Below are 19,088 nucleotides of genomic sequence, written 5' to 3'. Positions count from 1 at the left end.
TTTAAACGATTGTTTGGAAAAAAATCAGGCACCTAGGAGAGAAACCCTTACATGTAGACATGCAGACAGTTTCCTAAGGTCAGTGTGTAAGGATGGTTGAGTGTAGACCAGAGCCAGACCGCTTAGGTTCAATTACAGTGCTGCTACTTATTAGCTGTGTGGGCTCAGGTAAGTCACTTAAACAAGCTATGTTTAAATTGCTTCATCTGTAAAATGGAAACAGCAATGTTATGCTCACTTCTTGCAGTGATGGTGAGCTACCAGTGAGTTAATATATATATATATATCATGCATACAGCATTGTCTAGCACATTGTAAGTAACATATAAATACTATCTTTAAAAATACTAGCTATTTTATGCATTAGAGTTTCTAGAGTCACTAAAATAGCTCATATCTTGAATATGAAATTAGAGGAAGCATTAAGATTAGGAATCTGTGGTGCAAAAGATGGATCTTTTTAACACAGCTCAAGTAACTCTGACCTTTTGCACACTGTTATGCATACTTCAGTCATCACAAAGTTTACTACATGAGAATTGAGGGAGGATCAAGGCAGAAGCAGGATTAAAGTATATCTACCCCTCACTTCTGTGCCTTATTTTTAATTTTTACTCCACAGAATTCTTAGATTAGTTTGTGTTTGGTCACGTGACTTAAAGTAGAATTTTAGGTTATATTCTTGGCCCAACTATTTATTACTGTGACACCTGAAGATAACTTCAATTTCCACTCAATTAAAATATGTAACTTTTATCCCAATTTTCCAGGGTGTTTTTAACTTCATAAATAGAGACTTTTCAAAGAGGTTCATTATGAGTAAGAGGACTTTCTCTGACTAATTCCTAATTACTGACAGATTCATATCCCCCAGTGTTTAAAGTAAATTCAAAAAGAGGAGAAAGAGATAAGCCTTCGCATGCTTCAAGAAATTTTGAATTCTCAGAATGCTGTTTAACTAACTTTCTGAGTTACACCTAGAGTACATGGAAAAAAATGGAACTTTATTCCCATTTAAATGACTTCATGACGTTCTTCGTGGTTACATGAGAAAATCCTAAATTAAACATCTTCATTCATTACTACCTTATTGAGCCTTTTGTTCCTTTAATCTTTAAAACATATTTTTAAACATTTTGAAAAGAGAGTTAAATTTATGATTCAACTTTTTATGATATGATTATGACTCGTAGCATAAATACTTTTTTTTTTTTTGAGATAGAGTCTCACTCCGTTACCCAGGCTGGGGTGCAGTGGTGAGATCTTGGCTCACTGCAACCTCTGCTTCCTGGGTTCAAGCAATTCTCCTGCCTCAGCTTACCAAGTAGCTGGGATTACTGGTGTGCACCACCATGCCCAGCTAATTTTTGTATTTTTAGTAGAGATGAAGTTTCACCATGTTGGCCAAGCTGGTCTCGAACTCCTGACTTAAGGTGATCCATCTGCCTCAGCCTCCCAAAGTGCTGGGATTACAGGCATGAGCCACCATACCCGGCCAGCATAAATACTTCTAAGCCCCCTTTTCTTAAAGAAACACCATCAAATTAAACTTTTCCTGGGTATCTCCAGCCTTCTTGTCTTCTCACGTTTTAATTCTAGGCTGAGATTTTGGGGCTGCCTCCTACGTAAGCCAACAAGGGCACACTGCATAAGCTGATGAACAATAAGTCCAGCACATCCTTGGTATCCTCGCACAATCACCCTTGAGCTAAGACCAGCCTCATCATCTGCTGATCAGATCTTAGCATCTTCCGCACAGGTAAGAGAACTGAGTCATGACTTAAATTTCAGTGTCTTGTACTCTAACATAGGAAAGAACAAATGTATGTGAGTAAACAGGGGAAGTTTCATGTAGGATTTGAGGTATTTTTACTTGTCAACATAAGACATGTAGACCATCAATGCATATTTAAATGGACTCATTTGTGAGACTATCCAAGACTTTTTTGAAAGATGTTAGGGAACAAAAATAGAGGAAACAAGAAGTCTGAATCATGTTTTAAATGAAGCAGAAACAAATAAGAAGGACAAAGTCTATAACAGCATTTTTTTTAAAATTAGTGAGTTCAGCAGAGACTAGCCAGATGTCATCAAACCAACTTCCCTCTCCTCCTGGGCACACAGCTGAACCATATAACCTAGTCTCTTTTACAGTCAGATGTGGTCATGCAGCTGTTCTAGACAAATGAATGCAGGCAGAACTCATATGCATGACTTCCAGGCCTGATACATACAAAACCTTCTCACACCCTGGTTCTTCCCCTCTTTTGCCATTTGCCTGTTGAATATCAATGCCTAGGGTAACACTGGAAATCTGGCTGGGTAACAACAGAATTACCATCCATCTTATTCTCTGAATGACTACATGGAGTGCATTCCCCAAGTGAAGATCAGAAACATCAGCGAGGGTTTTATGTGAAGAACAAATTAGCTTCTTTGTGTTAAGTTACTGAGATTTTGAGATTTCTCTGTTTTCGAAATTAATGTTAACTAATATAGTTAACATATTATGCATGTATTCTTGCATATATTGCATGTATTCTTGCAAAATATAAAGTGCTCCTGAGTACAATATGCCTGTAACATATATTATTATATGCAGAATTCAGTTGTTAAAAAATGTTTAGAACAACTATCTGTTTAAGAATACTTCTCTGTGTGTATATATATGTATATATACACATATGTGTGCATATTACAATTAATTTACTGAATAACTGGACTGCTACAAAAATATGAAAACACCATCATGTGAGTAACATGTGGGCACGTACTATGTCTATATTATTCACTACTGAATGCACAGCACCTGGAATGTTGCTTGACACATAGGATGAACTCGATAAATATTTTTAATAGACATACACATGTATACATACATATATACATAATTCAGTTTATGATCCCTGTTCTTTCCATATTCTTTTCCCAGGAGCCTTAAGGCCTCCCACAATTCCTGCTCTCTTTTATTGAGATGAAATACAATAGATCTCTATCCTGGACAAACAATCTTCATATCTCACCATCTCCAGCTCTACATCTCTAACTCTAAATTTATCATCTCTCTCTCTGCTTTCTCATCAAAAAATCCTCTCTCTCTCTCTCTCTCTCTCTCTCTCTCTCTCTTTCTCTCTCTGCCGATTTTCTCTAATGGTACTATTTTCCATCTCCTGTGCTTATGATGTAGGTATCTTAATTCTTGTCTGCCTTATGCCCTCATGGGTAGTCCACCTCTGGTTCTATAAACTTTTCCTTTGCAGTGCTTCCCATGTCAATTATTTTCCTAATTTTATCCCTACAAATGCCACTACCATATTTCTAATCTTATGAGCTTGAGCCAGAGCTCTTGCACTAGTTCCTGAAATTGAACCCCCGAGTTTCTCCCCTGAATTCACTTTGCATATTTCCCATAAAGTGGCCTTCAAAAGCCATCACCATCCTCATGCCATGTTCTATGACTGTTTAGTAATCTCTAAGATATAGTATTTTACATAGCTTATAATGTAGTTTAAACTTCTTAGCATAATGATGTTAAGGTCTGTCAAAATAGTGCCTATCTCTAAAACACTATCTTTAAATATTCATGTTCCATGACTCTCAGTTAAGAGAAAAATCATCAGTATCATCTAATCCACTGTCCCTTTGATTCTGAAAATTACATTTTATGCAAGTTTACTGAATAATTTATACCTTCTATGTTTGTACTTTTCTTATATATGTATTTTAAATATATTTCCTTTGTCTATAGCTCTTAAATCAGAAAAAAGAACTAAAATGTTTCTTTTTCTTATTCACTGCTTTCTATTTCATGTGAGGGTTTAGTACTGTCTCCTCATTCTGAACTCTTAGCTCAATTTTTATCCCTATAAGCCTTTTGAAATTCCCAACATATTGCACTGTAGATGTCCCTTGATTTCTTATTCAAACTGCTCCCAAGATATGCTGTCACTCTACAGATAAACATTCTACATGAGTGTGAGTATATATAGTCAATCATCATTATTCACAAATTCTATATTCGTGAAGTTGCCTACTTGCTAAAATTTATATGTAGCCACAAAATCTAAACTCATAGCACTTTCACAGCCATTCATGGATATGAACAGAACCGTGAAAAAAAATGAGTCTCAGACGTTTCCAGCTAAGGCTAAATAAAGTGATACTCTGTGTTCTTGTATCAGCTCTAATATCACAACAAATGTTCCTCTATGGCCTATTTAGTGCCATGTTTTCCACATTTTTTGTGTTTTTATGCTGAGAATTGTGCTGTTTAAAGTGGCCCCCAAACTTGGTGCTGAAGTGTCATATTATGTTCCTAATTGCAAGAAGTCTTCAATGCATCTCACAGAGAAAATATGCACTAGATAAGCTTCATTCCGGCCTTAGTTATAGTGCTGTTGGCTGTGAGTTCCACGTGAATGAATCAATAGTATGTATTAAATAAGGTGTCTTTAAAGAGAGACTCACGTAAAGCAAGTTTATGTATTGATCAGTTGACAAAAATATTGTGGCCAAATGCTCACAGGAACCAAAACCTATATCTCTACTAGGGGCAATAGTTCAGGATTCACTAATGCAGTGTTTGTGGTGACTTCATAGAAGAGAAGTACCATGAATAATGATATTGAGTGCACACAGGTATATATACATACATACACATACATATACATACATACATACATATATATATTATATATATATATATATTTTTAGACGGAGTCTCACTCTGTCACCCAGGCTGGAGTGGTGCAGTGGTGCAATCTCAGCTCACTGCAACTTCTGCCTCCTGGTTTCAGGTGGTTCTCCTGCCTCAGCCTCCCAAGTAGCTGGGAATACAGGCACAAGCCACCATGCCTGGCTAACTTTTTTAGTAGAGATGGGTTTTTGCCATGTTGGGCAGGCTGGTCTTGAACTCCTGACCTCAGGTGATCCATCTGCCTTGGTTTCCCAAAGTGCTGGGATTACAGGCATGAGCCACCGTGCCCAGCCTTGGTATATGTATCTTTATATATATATATTATATGGGTATACTTATGTATACAATTAGCCATATAAATATATTTGAATAGTGATTATAAAATTGAATTCACACATATGTCCACATTTAAGGAGATTGAGAAAAAAAAGAGAAGAGGGGATAGAGTGGAAAGAATGGAGAAGAAAGAAGAGAGAGATGGGAGAAAGAGTGTGCCTTAGACACTCTTGCTTTGCCATTATGTTTTCTGAACTGGGCATTGCCTCCTAGGCTATGTTAAATACATACAAAAATGATAATTATAACTAACAACAATCAAAAATTGGTATGGTTATTAATGATAATAAATGTAATAGTGATGATAAAGAGGAAGATGATAAATTTATTGAGTGCTTGTATCATGCCAAGCATTGTGCAAACTAAAATTTGTGGATGATCCCAACAACTTCATGAAGATGGTACAATTTTATCCTTATTCTAGATGACAAAAACTAATTTGGATACGTTAGGTTCCTAAGGGGTCCACAGATAGTGAATGGGAGAGATTCAAACTAGGTACTCTGAATCCAGTGGCAACTGAACAACAACCTATCTTAATTAATCATAATTAGTCTCTATAATTCTAAATTTTTAGAAAGTCAGGTAGGGTGGATACCAGGAATGGACTAGTAGGTATTAGGATATCAGAGCAAAGCTATAAGTGTAATCAAAAGCTATTTTGTACTCTTTTTTAGGTCGTGTCACCCTTCAAACATAAGCTTTTCATGAATGAAGTCAGGAAGGGTCACTTATATAGAAGAATTATTTCCTACATGGGTCCTCTCAGATGCATAAAGACAAAGAGTAAGTCAAAATCCAGACTCACACAAAGTTTATAGACAAAGTTAATTGGGAAACTTTTCCACATATTACTGAGCCTATGTTTGAAGTCAGATATAGCTGAGTTCTAATGCAGGTCTGCCGTTTCCCTAGCGTTAGTTCCCAGCCAGGGCCAATTAGACTCAGTTTCCTTATCCATAGAACATGTATAAAAACATCTACCTCATAAACATTGCTGGTGGTGGGAAGGAAAAGTAAAACAATATCTTCAAAGCACTTGACAAGAGCATAGTACATAACAGGAAATGCTAAAAATGGCAATTACAATTATTAATAGAATATCCTATTGCCTCCTTTTGGGCCTATTCTCTGATTATGCCAAATATCCCAAATTGTTAATATACTCTAAGAGTTTTACAATCACAACATGTTTTGGAATGTAATAGGACACAGAAGAAAAACAGGGTCTGAGATGTATTGAAATCTGATACCATCAAAAGAAAATGAATAGAGTGAAACTTTCAACTCCAAAATGATTTTTCCCTCAAGTTAAATTGGGGATGCATAATTGAAGACAGTAAGAAAATATTTGTTTCTCAAAGCAGTTACAGGCAGCTTCTAACAAGCTAAAAAAGAAAAAAAAATCAAGCAAATCAGCAAAACTCCTCCTGTCTCCTTCCCACGTCCTTAACTACAAAATCTGTTACTTAAGAAGCATGTGAAAATCACTCTGAAAAACAGAAGCCACATGTGTTTCTCTCAACAACAGAAAAACTTAGCGGCTTATAATGAATTTATAGAAATCTTGGATTCTTTGCTCTCCATGAATGAGCAGAGGAAGGGCCCTTCAACTCTCTGAATAACCTCAGATATCTCATATGTTCTCATGACTTTCTGGGCAAACTTACACATTTGTTTATAGTGAACGCATTATAGTAGACCACCTCCCCTCTTCACACAATGCTGATGGAGAACAGGGTCACTTACCCACTGTTGATGTCATCAGTCCTGAGACTTTTCCCAAGGATATCACCATCACTCATATATCCACCCACATCGACTTCAGAAGACATGTCCAGGTCACTGCTTGCTTTCTCACTCATGTCAATCTGTGACATATTTCCCAGCCTAGAGACAGCAGCTCGACGGAGAGGCGTGGTATACATGAACCTCGAGGGGTCTGTGTGGATGAATCGACTGGTACCACTGCGAGGATAGCCAGCACCCAGGGAGGGAGCATCTCCCGCCTGAAGTCGCGGACATGCCTGGCCCAACCTCCAGGTCATGGGGGTGGGTCGACTTGTCAAGTTGGGTATGGTCCTTCCATTCACTTCTGTTGTCACAGTGCTGTCAAATGTTGTCTCCAGGGTGCTGTCAAATGAAATGGAGAAATAACTATACTCTGGTTCACTTAGGGCCATAATCTAGAATGCATGAAGACAGAAAAGGCTGGAGTTGAGGGTCATCTCTTATAAACACATCATCTTCCTGAAAGCTAAACTCTATATTCATTTTGAAGTCAAACTGTGGAAAGGGGTATACATTTTATAGCTTTTTGTTTGTTTTCAAAAGAAAGGCCATCAGTACACCTTGGGTAAAACAACATATTGTTCTACATTTTCAACAAATCCTTAACTCACTGTAACCTTCCCAGACCTATTCTGAAAGTAAACTACAATTATGTTTGAATGTTTCCCTACCACCCTGCCCAGATGCATTTCAAGTGCAACTTGTGCCACTGTTTTCTAGGACAGGTATTACAAATCCACTTAACAGTGATGGTGGTAGTTGCAGTACTGGAAATTATACTGAAAAAGACATAGATAGCAGATAGAGATAGAGATAAAAGATAAATAGGGATATACTGTGAATTCTCAGTTTAAGGATAATTACCAATCAATTTGATATAAAACAAGGGAGAAACTAGTAAGGGGAAACTGAAATCCCATCTCTGTCATTATAAGAAAAGTTAAATGTTTGTTTGTAATTATTTTTTCTTTATTGGCTCAAATATATGCAAAATTGAAAAAAACCTGTGGCTTATCTGAGTCCCACGAAGACTGGACATAGTCTCTTCTAAATTCTGCCTCAAGTCTGCTATGTTTTTAACTGTTCTCATTCTTCTTGTTTCAGGGTCTTCACCTAGGAAAGCAACATGATAAATTTGCTATTCATGACATTTACTATCCTCAAAATAATTGTATACCTAGATAACTAAGTCACCTCTTCTTAAAAGTAAAAGGATATGTAATACATTTCAAATAACTATTATTATCTACAAATTATAATTTTTTCTACCAATAAAATGTGAATAGAGACAAACATAGTATCACAAGTAATAATTTTAAGTGGTGATAACACTATAATATTTTGTAGGTTTGACCTTAAAATAAAAAAAAATCACTTGGAAATATGCTGTTTACTAATCCATGTTGCTGGGATCAATTAAAAATCTATGATTATGACCTGAGAAAGATGGCTGAATAGGAACAGCTCCAGTCTGCTGCTCCCAGTGAGATCAACACAGAAGGCAGGTGATTTCTGCATTTCCAACTGAGGTATCAGGCTCATCTCACAGTGACTGATTAGACAGTGTGTGCAGCCCACAGAGGGTGAGCAGAAGCAGGGTGGGGTGTTGCCTCACCTGGGAAGTGCAAAGGGTTGGGGAACTCCCTCCCCTAGCCAAGGGAAGTCGTGAGGGACTGTGCCTTGAAGGGCGGAGCTATCCAGCCCAGATACTATGCTTTTCCCACAGTCTTCACAACATGCACACCAGGAGATTCCATTGGGTATCCACACCACCAAGGGCCTGAGTTTCAAGCACAAAACTGGGCAGCCATTTGGGCAGACACCAAGCTAGCTGCAGGAGTTTTTTTTTCATACCCCAGTAGCACCTGGAATGCCAGTGAGACAGAACCATCCACTCACCTGGAAAGGGGGCTGAAGCCAGGGAGCTAAGTGGTCTAGCTCAGTGGATCCCACCCCCATGGAGCCCAGCAAGCTAAGATCCACTGGCTTGAAATTCTCATTGCCAGCACAGCAGTCTGAAGGACACCTGGGACCCTGGAGCTTGGTGGGGGGAGGGGCAACTGCCATAACTGAGACTTGAGTAGGTGCTTTTCCCCTCACAATGTAAACAAACCCACTGGGAATTTTGGACTGGGCAGAGCCCACTGCAGCTTGGCAAAGCTGCTGTAGCCAGACTGCCTCTCTAGATTCCTCCTCTCTGGGCGGGGCATATCTGAAAGAAAGGTAGCAGCCCCAGTCACGGGCTTACAGATAAAACTCTCATCTCCCTGGGACAGAGCACCTGGGGGAAGGGGCAGCTGTGGGCGCAGGCTCAGCAGACTAAAACATTCTTGCTCTGTCAGCTCTGAAGAGAGCAGCAGATCTCCCAGCACAGTGTTCTAGCTCCGCTAAGGGACAGACAGCCTCCTCAAGTGGGTCCCTGACCCCCATGCCTCCTGACGAGGAGACATCTCCCAGCAGGTGTTGATAGACTCCTCATACAGGAGAGCTCTAGCAGGCATCTGGCAAGTGCCCCTCTGGGATGAAGCTTCCAGAGGAAGGAAGAGGCAGCAATCTTTGCTGTTCTGCAGCCTTTGCTGGTGACACCCAGGCAAATAGAATCTGGAGTGAACCTCCAGCAAACTCCAGAAGACCTGCAGCAGAGGGGCCTGACTGTTAAAAGGAAAACTAACAAACAGAAAGGAATAGCATCAATGTCCACAAAAAAGACATCCACATAAAAACCCCGTTTGAAGGTCACAAACATCAGAGACCAAAGGTAGGTAGGTCCACAAAGATGAGGAAAAAAAACAGTGCAAAAAGGCTGAAAATTCCAAAAACCAGAATGCCTCTTCTCCTCCAAAGGATCACAACTCTTCACCAGCAAGGGAACAGAACTGGACAGAGTATGAGTTTGACGAATTTACAGAAGTAGACTTTAGAAGGTGGGTAATAACAAACTCCTCCAAACTAAAGGAGAATGTTCTAACCCAGTGAAAGGAAGCTAAGAACCTTGAAAAAAGGTTAGAGGAATTATTAACTAGAATAACCAGTTTAATAGAGAAGAACACAAATGACCTGATGGAGCTGAAAAACATAGCACAAAATCTTCATGAAGCATACATAAGTAGAAATAGCCAAATAGATCGAGGGGAAGGAAGGATATCCGAGATTGAAGATGAACTTACTGAAATAAAGCATAAAGACAAAATTAGAGAAAAAAGAATGAAAAGGAACGAACAAAGCCTCCAAGAAATATGGGACTATGTGAAAAGACCAAACCTAGGTTTGACTGGTATACCTGAAAGTGACAGAAAGAATGGAACCAAGTTGGAAAACCCTCTTCAGGATATTATCCAGGAGAACTTGCCCAGCCTAGCAAGACAGGCCAACATTCAAATTCAGGAAATACAGGGACCACCACAAAGATACTCTTTGAGAAGAGCAACCCCAAGACACGTAATTGTCAGATTCACCAAAGTTGAAATGCAGGAAAAAATGTTAAGGGCAGCCAGAGAGAAAGGCTGCTTACCCACAAAGGGAAGCCCATCAGACTAACAGTGGATCTCTCTGCAGAAACCCTAAAAGCCAGAGGGAGTGAGGGCCAATATTCAACATTCATTTTTTTGTTTTGTTTTGTTTTGTTTTGTTTGAGACAGAGTCTTGCTCTGTCACGCAGGCTGGAGTGCAGTGGCACAATCTTGGCTCACTGCAAGCTCCGCCTCCTGGGTTCACACCATTCTCCTGCCTCAGCCTCCTGAGTAGCTGGGACTACAGGCGCCCGTTGCCAGGCCTGGCTAATTTTTTGTATTTTTAGTAGAGATGGGGTTTCACCATGTTAGCCAGGATGGTCTCGATCTCCTGACCTCATGATCAGCCTGCCTCGGCCTCTCAAAGTGCTGGGATTACAAGCGTGAGCCACCGCACCTGGCCTCAACATTCTTAAAGCAGAGAATTTTCAACCCAGAATTTCATATCCAGCCAAACTAAGCTTCATAAGCTTCACGTGCAAAGACTCACATAGGCTCAAGATAAAGGGATGGAGGAATATTTACCAAGCAAATGGAAAGCAAATAAAAGCAGGGGTTACAATTCTAGGCTCTGATAAAACAGACTTTAAACCAACAAATATAAAAAAAGACAAAGAAGGACATTGCATAATGGTAAAGGGATCAATGCAACAAGAAAAGCTAACTATCCTAAGTATATATGCACCCAAAACAGAAGCACCCAGATTCATAAAGCAAGTTCTTAGAGACCTACAAAGAGACTTGGACTCCCACACAATAATAGTGGGAGACTTTAACACCCCACTGTCAACATTAGACAGATCAATGAGACAGAAAATTAACAAAGATATTCAGGACTTGAACTCAACTCTGGACCAAGCGGACCTAATAGACATCTACAGAACTCTCCACCCCAAATAAACAGAATATACATTCTTCTCAGAACCACATCACACTTATTCTAAAACTGATCACATAATTGGAAGTAAAACACTCCTCAGCAAATGCAAAAGAATGGAAATCCTAACAAATAGTCTCTCAGACCAGAGTGCAATCAAATTAGAACTTAGGGTTAAGAAACTGACTTAAAACTGCACAACTACATAGAAACTGAACAACCTGCTCCTGAATGACCACTGGGTAAATAAGGAAATTAAGGCAGAAATCAATAAGTTATTTGAAACCAATGAGAATAAAGAAACTACATACCAGAATGTCTGGGACACAGCTAAAGCTGTGTTTAGAGGGAAATTCATAGCACTAAATGCCCACAGGAGAAAGCAGGAAATATCTAAAGATCAACACCTTAACATCACAATTAAAAGAACTAGAGAAGCAAGAGCAAACAAATTCAAAAGCTAGCAGAAGGCAAGAAATAACTAAGATCAGAGCAGAACTGAAGGAGAGAGAGACACAAAAACCCTTCAAAAAATCAATAAATCCATAGCTGGTTTTTGAAAAGATTAACAAAATAGATAGACTGCTAGCCAGACTAATAAAGAAGAAAATAGAGAAGAATCAAATAGATGTAATAAAAAATGATAAAGGGGATATCACCACTGATCCCACAGAAATACAAACTACCATCAAAAAATACTATAAACACTACTATGCAAATAAACTAGAAAATCTAGAAGAAATGGATAAATTCCTGGACACATACACCCTCCCAAGACTAAACCAGGAAGAAGTTGAATCCCTGAATAGACCAATAACAAGTTCTGAAATTGAGGCAGTAATTAATAGCCTACTAACCAAAAAAATGCCTAGGACCAGACAGATTCACAGTCGAATTCTAACAGAGCTACAAAGAGGAGTTGGTACCATTCCTTCTGAGACTATTCCAATCAATAGAAAAAGAGGGACACCTCCCTAACTCATTTTATGAGGCCAGCATCATCCTGATACCAAAACCTGGCAAAGACACAACAGAAAAAGAAAATTCCAGGCCAATACCCCTGATGAACATCGATGTAAAAATCCACAATCACATACTGGCAAACTGAATCCAGCAGCACATCAAAAAGCTTATCCACTGGCCAGGTGTGGTGGCTCATGCCTGTAATCCCAGCACTTTGGGAGGCTGAGGTGGGCGGATCACGAGGTCAGGAGTTTGAGACAATCCTGGCCAACATGGTGAAACCCCATCTCTACTAAAAATACAAAATTAGCCGGGTATGGTGGCACACACTTGCAGCCCCAGCTACTCGGGAGGCTGAGGCAGGAGAATCGCTTGTACTTAGGAGGCGGAGGTTGCAGTGAGCTGAGATTGTGCCACTGCACTCCAGCCGGTGTGATGGAGCAAGACTCTGCCTCAACAAAAAAAAAGCTTATCCACCACGATCAAGTTGGGTTCATTGCTGGGATGCAAGGCTGGTTCAACATATGCAAATCAATAAACGTAATCCATCACATAAAGAGAACCAATTGCAAAAACCACATGATTATCTCAATAGATGCAGAAAAGGCCTTCGATAAAATTCAACACCCCTTCATGCTAAGAACTCTCAATTACTAGATATTGATGGAATGTATCTCAAAATCATAAGGGCTATTTATGACAGACACACAGCCAATATCATACTGAATGGGCAAAAGCTGGAAGCATTCCCTTTGAAAACCTGCACAAGACAAGGGTGCCCTCCATCACCACTCCTATTCAACATAGTATTGGAAGTTTTGGCAAGTGTAATCAGGCAAGAGAAAGAAATAAAGTGCATTCAGATAGGAAGAGAGGAAGTCAAATTGTCTTTGTTTGCAGATGACATGATTTTATATTTAGAAAACCCCATCTTCTCAGCCAAAAACTCCTTAAGCTGATAAGCGAATTTAGCAACATCTCAGGATACAAAATCAACATGCGAAAATCACAAGCATTCCTATACACCAATAACAGACAAACAGAGAGCCAAATCATGAATAAACTACCATTCACAATTGCTACAAAGAGAATAAAATACTTAGGAATACAACTTAAAGGTATGTGAAGGACCTCTTCAAAAAAACTACAAACCACTGCTCCAGGAAATAAGAGAGGACACAAACAAATGAAAAAATATTCCATGCTCATGGATAGGAAGAATCAATATCATGAAAATGGTCATACTGTCCATAGTAATTTAGAGATTCAATGCTATCCCCATAAAGCTACCATTGACTTTATTCATAGAGTTAGAAAAAACTACTTTAAATTTCATATGGAACCAAAAAAGAGCCCGTATAGCCAAGACAATCCTAAAGAAAAAGAACAAAGCTGGAAGCATCATGCTATCTGACTTCAAAGTATACTCCAGGGCCACAGTAATCAAAACAGCATGGAACTGGTACCAAAACAGATGTATAGACCAATGAAACAGAACAGAGCCCTCAGAAATAACACCACACATCTACAACCATCTGATCTTTGACAAACCTGACACACACAAGCAATGGGGAAAGGATTCCCTATTTAACAAATGGTGCTGGGAAAACTGGCTAGCCACATGCAGATAACTGAAACTGGATCCCTTCCTTACACTTTACACAAAAATTAACTCAAGATGGATTAAAGACTTAAACCAAAGACCTAAAACCATAAAAACCCTAGAAGAAAACCTAGGCAATACCATTCAGGACATAGGCATGGGCAAAGACTTCATGACTAAAACACCAAAAGCAATGGCAACAAAAGCCAAAGTTGACAAATGGGATCTAATTAAACTAAGGAAATTCTGCACAGCAAAAGAAACTATCATCAGAGTGAACAGGCAACCTACAGAATGGGAGACAATTTTTGCAATCTATCCATCTGACAAAGGGCTAATATTCAGAATCTACAAGGAACTTAAACAAATTTACAAGAAAAAAACAACCCCATCAAAAAGTGGGTGAAGTATATGAACAGACACCTCTCAAAAGAAGACATTTATGCAGCCAACAAACATATGAAAGAAAGCTCATCATCCACTGGTCATTAGAGAAATGCAAATCAAAACCACAATGAGATACCATCTCACGCCGGTTAGAAAGGCGATCATTAAAAAGTCAAGAAACAACAGATGCTAGAGAGGATGTGGAGAAATAGGAACGCCTTTACACTGTCTGTGGGAGTATATATTAGTTCAACCACTGTGGAAGACAGTGTGGCAATTCCTCCAGGATCTAGAACCAGAAATACCATTTGATCCAGCAATCCCATTAATGAGTATACAACCAAAGGATTATAAATCATTCTATTATAAAGACACATGCACACGTATGTTTATTGCAGCACTGTTCACAATAGCAAAGACTTGGAACCAACCCAGATGCCCATCAATGATAGACTGCATAAAGAAAATGTGGCACATATACACCATGGAATACTATGCAGCCATAAAAATGGATGAGTTCATGTCCTTTGCAGGGACATGGATGAAACTAGAAACCATTCTCTGCAAACTAACACAGGAACAGAAAACTGAACACCACATGTTCTCACTCACAAGTGGGAGTTGAACAATGAGAACACATGGACACAGGAAGGGGAACATCACACACCGGGGCCTGTTGGTGGGTGGGGGGGTCAAGGGGAGGGATAGCATTAGGAGAAATACCTAATGTAGATGACGGGTAGATGGGTGCAGCAAACCACCACGGCATGTATACATCTATGTAACAAACCTGCACATTCTGCACATGTATCCCAGAACTTAAAGTAAAATAAAAAAAAATCTATGATCATTAGGATCCTAATTATTTCAAGGTGTTCTGGGTGTACTCAGAATACTTGAGGTAAATTTGCCTTATGTAGAAAGTACACATTTGGAATCTGGGGAATAAACTAGAGGCCTTTTATTTTTTTATTTCATTTTCATTTTTAGACAGAGTCTCACTCTTTTGCTCAGGCTGGAGTTCAGTGGCGCCATCTTGGATCACTGCAAACTCCACCTCTGGAATTCAAGCGATTCCCCTGCTTCCACCTCTCAAGTAGCTGATATCAGGCCCTCGCCACCATGCCCGGCTAATTTTTGTATTTAGTAGAGATGGGGTTTCACCATGTTGGTCATAATGCTCTTGAACTCCTGACCTCAAATGATCCACCCGCCTTGGCCTCCCAAAGTGCTGGGATTTCAGGCGTGAGCCACCATGCCCGGCTGAGGTCTTTTCTTATGGAAGCAATAGCTTTTGAAGTCTTTTATTAGACTCATGGACAAAGACTGACAAACATTGAATGGTTTTATTTTTAATTACTTCTCCAGTTTCTACAGTTCTACCAATGATACCAGAGTTCAAGTAAATTCCTAGGCATCTAAACCCAAAATGTTTGTATCTAATGAGCATGAAACAAATAGCTCTGCAAGTATGACTAACGCTGGCCTGATACAATCACCACCTATCAACTGGGGGCAGAAGTGTCCTTAAGCCATTTTGTTGATAGTCATACAATACTTCCCCAAGCTAGTGACCGTCTAAAGCCAGTGAGTCTAGATAATAGGAAGAACATGAAAAGAGAGTAGTGGAAGCACGGTTTTTATTCTGTTCAATTTGGACTGAAGAGGATGTCTAGTGACGGGCACTTTCAATAAAAGTGAAAACAGAAAGGAGGAGGGAATTGGAATGGATAGATTAAGAGAGGGACAGGGAAGGAGAGGAGACAGAGAAAAAGGAAGTAGATGGGATGGCTGGGAAGGGAATGGAATGGAAAGAGGATGGAAGAAAAAGAAAGGGAACAAAAAGAAAAGCAAAAAATAGTATGTATTAAATTACACTATGAAAATTGTCACATAGAGAAGTCAAGATGCGTATCTATAATCTGTTTTAGGAATATAGCTAACTATTTAATCTGTTAATTTACTTCCTTAATACTCAGGCCAGATTTTTAAAAATCTAGATAACAAATGTGCCCCTTTAACACTTTTCATCACAATCATACAGTTGGTGGGGATTTCAGAGATTGTCTTGCCTTAGCTCTTGGCCATAGCATTCATCTGTCTCACATGGGACAAGGCCATCTGCCTCTGCCTGAAAACTCCAACATTGGAAAGGCCTCCACCTCACCAGTAAGAGATGGCTCCTTCCAGTAGCAGGTCAAAATGTAAAACATTTATGGGGGATAAGCAAAAATTTGTCTCCCTTAAACATTCACCCTGTGGTTCCAGTGGATCTGAAACCAAATGAACAAATTTACACTGTCTTTACCAAGGCAGTCACTCAAATATTGCAACACAACCGCTAATTCCTTTACTATATTTTTCAGGCAAACATTACTACTTTGTTCATTATTCCTCACTTTGGATGGTTGACGAAACAGCCACCATTGTGCTGCCAGCCTGTAAATTTCTTCCCTTGAATTTACAAATCATTTGAACAATTAAAGTGTACTTAATAATAACATCATTATTTCAAACATAACGTACTAAGAAACTTTCCTGAAGTAAATATTTTTAAAGAATAATAAAACACGTTGGGATCTCATGCACATGACAAACTTTCTCTACACTAATTAAGTTCACACAATCACTAATCCTATAGATTAACATTATTCTTTTAGAACTCAGAACTGTTAATAACCCTTGAGACTGATCACATTCTTCCTGGAAATTCTTCCCATACTTCTCCTCATACATATAATACAGAGTATTTCAGAGATGGCTATAAAGAAGTCTATCTTTCACTTCCAAATAATCTGAGAGAACTATGAAGAAAAACAAGTTTTGTAGAGAAAATCTTACAGACTGGAAATAAAATTATTACAGTCAAGGAAGAGACATACAAAGAAGAAATTTATTCAAACTGGGTCAAAATAAGTAGTGAAGGGGACAAAATTGGAGAAGCACTAAACCTAAGATTCAATATGAAAGATTTCATACAGTTATTGGCATCTTAGATTGTAGGTGAAAGATAAAAAGTCATGAAAGAAGGAGTATATTGAGATGACCTTTTTTTTACTTGGTGGGGGAGGTACAAGTAATTGACCTCACACAGATTCCTAGAACACATCATTACATGTTCCTGTCCCTTTCCCCCTTCCCCCAGGAAAACTTTTAAGTTGTCATCCAGCTGCATCTCAATCATTTGCCAACTGGAATATTAAAATTAATATCTCAATTATGTTCCATCTTTTTATATTAATTTTAAGAACGTTGTATTTTCAGACATGCTGTTTCACTAAATATATTTTCACATCTACTTCATTTCCTTTTCAATTTCTTTTTTCCAATCCAACAGGTATCTTAGATCCTTGGATTCTTCTAACTGAATTCATTGTTTATCTGGTTTCTCTCATGTTTTAGAACCAAAGCCTCCCTCATTCCTTAGGTTTTTTTCATCATGACATTCACTTATGACACTACCCTCCTCATGACAGACAAATGGACCTTTTCTTTCCAACACTTATTGAGCAAAACATAACTGCTGCCTTATTCATGTCATGAAAGATAATAACCAAAGAAAATTTATTGCAGTAAATGTTTTCAATGACCCACAAAAGGCAAGATAAAACTAAATGTACTTACAAACCCCCTAAGGACTGATGGCATGGTCTTAAATATCCTATAAATTTGTATCTGAGTGAGGTCCAGAGGCTTTGGGGGAAAAACACAATTGCAAAGTCCAAATATAAAAGCCAAAATAAAATTAAATGTTTAGCAACAATAAAAGTTACCAGAAAAATGCACATGAGAAATGCATTTAATCATAGCAATGTTGTGTCTCCTCCTGCTTGCATAATCTCAAAGTCAACCATTATTCCTGAAAGAGGCTTCCTATGTGTCAAACACAATGGAATGGCTTCCACACATCTTCCAGAATGGTATATTCTGAAATCTACTCGAGTTTTTAACATTGGTGCAAAGTGCTTTCTCACTGCTCATAAGGTGTTCTTAGTAGAGAAAAAAAAAATAGCATCAATTTGGTACTCCTACGTTACTATTTGGTGGCAGACAGACCATTTAATCTGTGATCTTGCTCTTAATTTTTAGGCTTTAATTATACACATTGTAATTAACACTGCCAGCATTGCCATCTTTTAATAGGAAATCAAATCTGTATGAATAAATCTTATTCTCAGAGAATTATGCCCTCTACCCCATCCATATTACAAATGTTATGCAGAGTACAGCTTCCTGATTTATTGTGTGAAGTAACTCTAGTTTTGTGGATGGCCCTAGTAGTGATTTGGATGAAAATTTTTAAACTCCTCTGGTTAATCTTGACACTTTAGAGAAAAATAGCAAAATATGGCCAAAAGCTTTATAGTTACTTTTAAAATGTGCTCCTGTACGGTTATAGGACAAACCTTAATCTGTCTGATTTAGGAGGATATCTAAGAGTAAAGAATTAACCTCAAGGAACCCCACCTAAAAACTAACTTGGAAGAGGCCATTTTGAGTCGTAAGCAGAACCTATTGAAGCACGTGATAGAAATTCTGGAATTCCTGTGTGCTGTGGGCGTAGATACATTCAACAACTTAACATGGATCATTATTTAGGGAATTGCATCAGAATGCTTCATTATCTGGAGATATGATTATTCATATCACAGCTATTTGAATACACTTCCCCTTACTTTTTCACTTGCATTTTTGAATACTGGCATAAGTAGGAAAAAAATACTTAAACAGAATAATCATATAAATACAATAAGCAGATGCTCTTGAAAAACCAAGGCATACCGGCTTCTTTTGAGAGGTTACCCTCTGACAAAAATGCTTCAAGTTATTTATGCACAAAAAGGCACATGTCATATATACACCCACCCACAGCATGCTATAATTTAACTGAGTAAGCATCAAATGCTGTCAGGCGACTGCACTCTG

The 19,088-nt window shown here is 38.6% G+C and overlaps 1 protein-coding gene across 15 annotated transcripts in view; it reads right to left on the bottom strand.

The window, feature by feature from the left end:
• The window catches only part of NAV3 (neuron navigator 3), an 892,922-nt gene that overhangs the window by 156,920 nt on the left and 716,914 nt on the right, over positions 1–19,088 (bottom strand). For all 15 annotated transcript variants that reach the window (XM_008958338.6, XM_063593553.1, XM_063593552.1 and 12 more), the window contains 2 exons: positions 7,828–7,936; positions 6,782–7,165 (listed from right to left, as the gene is read on the bottom strand). In XM_008958338.6, coding sequence (XP_008956586.1) covers positions 6,782–7,165; positions 7,828–7,936 — 493 coding nt within the window. The remainder of the gene's footprint in view (positions 1–6,781; positions 7,166–7,827; positions 7,937–19,088) is intronic.

The sequence above is a fragment of the Pan paniscus genome, chromosome 10, assembly GCF_029289425.2.
Source record: "Pan paniscus chromosome 10, NHGRI_mPanPan1-v2.0_pri, whole genome shotgun sequence".
Taxonomy (NCBI): domain Eukaryota; kingdom Metazoa; phylum Chordata; class Mammalia; order Primates; family Hominidae; genus Pan; species Pan paniscus.
Note: the sequence above shows the minus strand (reverse complement) of the source record. Positions and strands in the feature narration are given on the sequence as shown.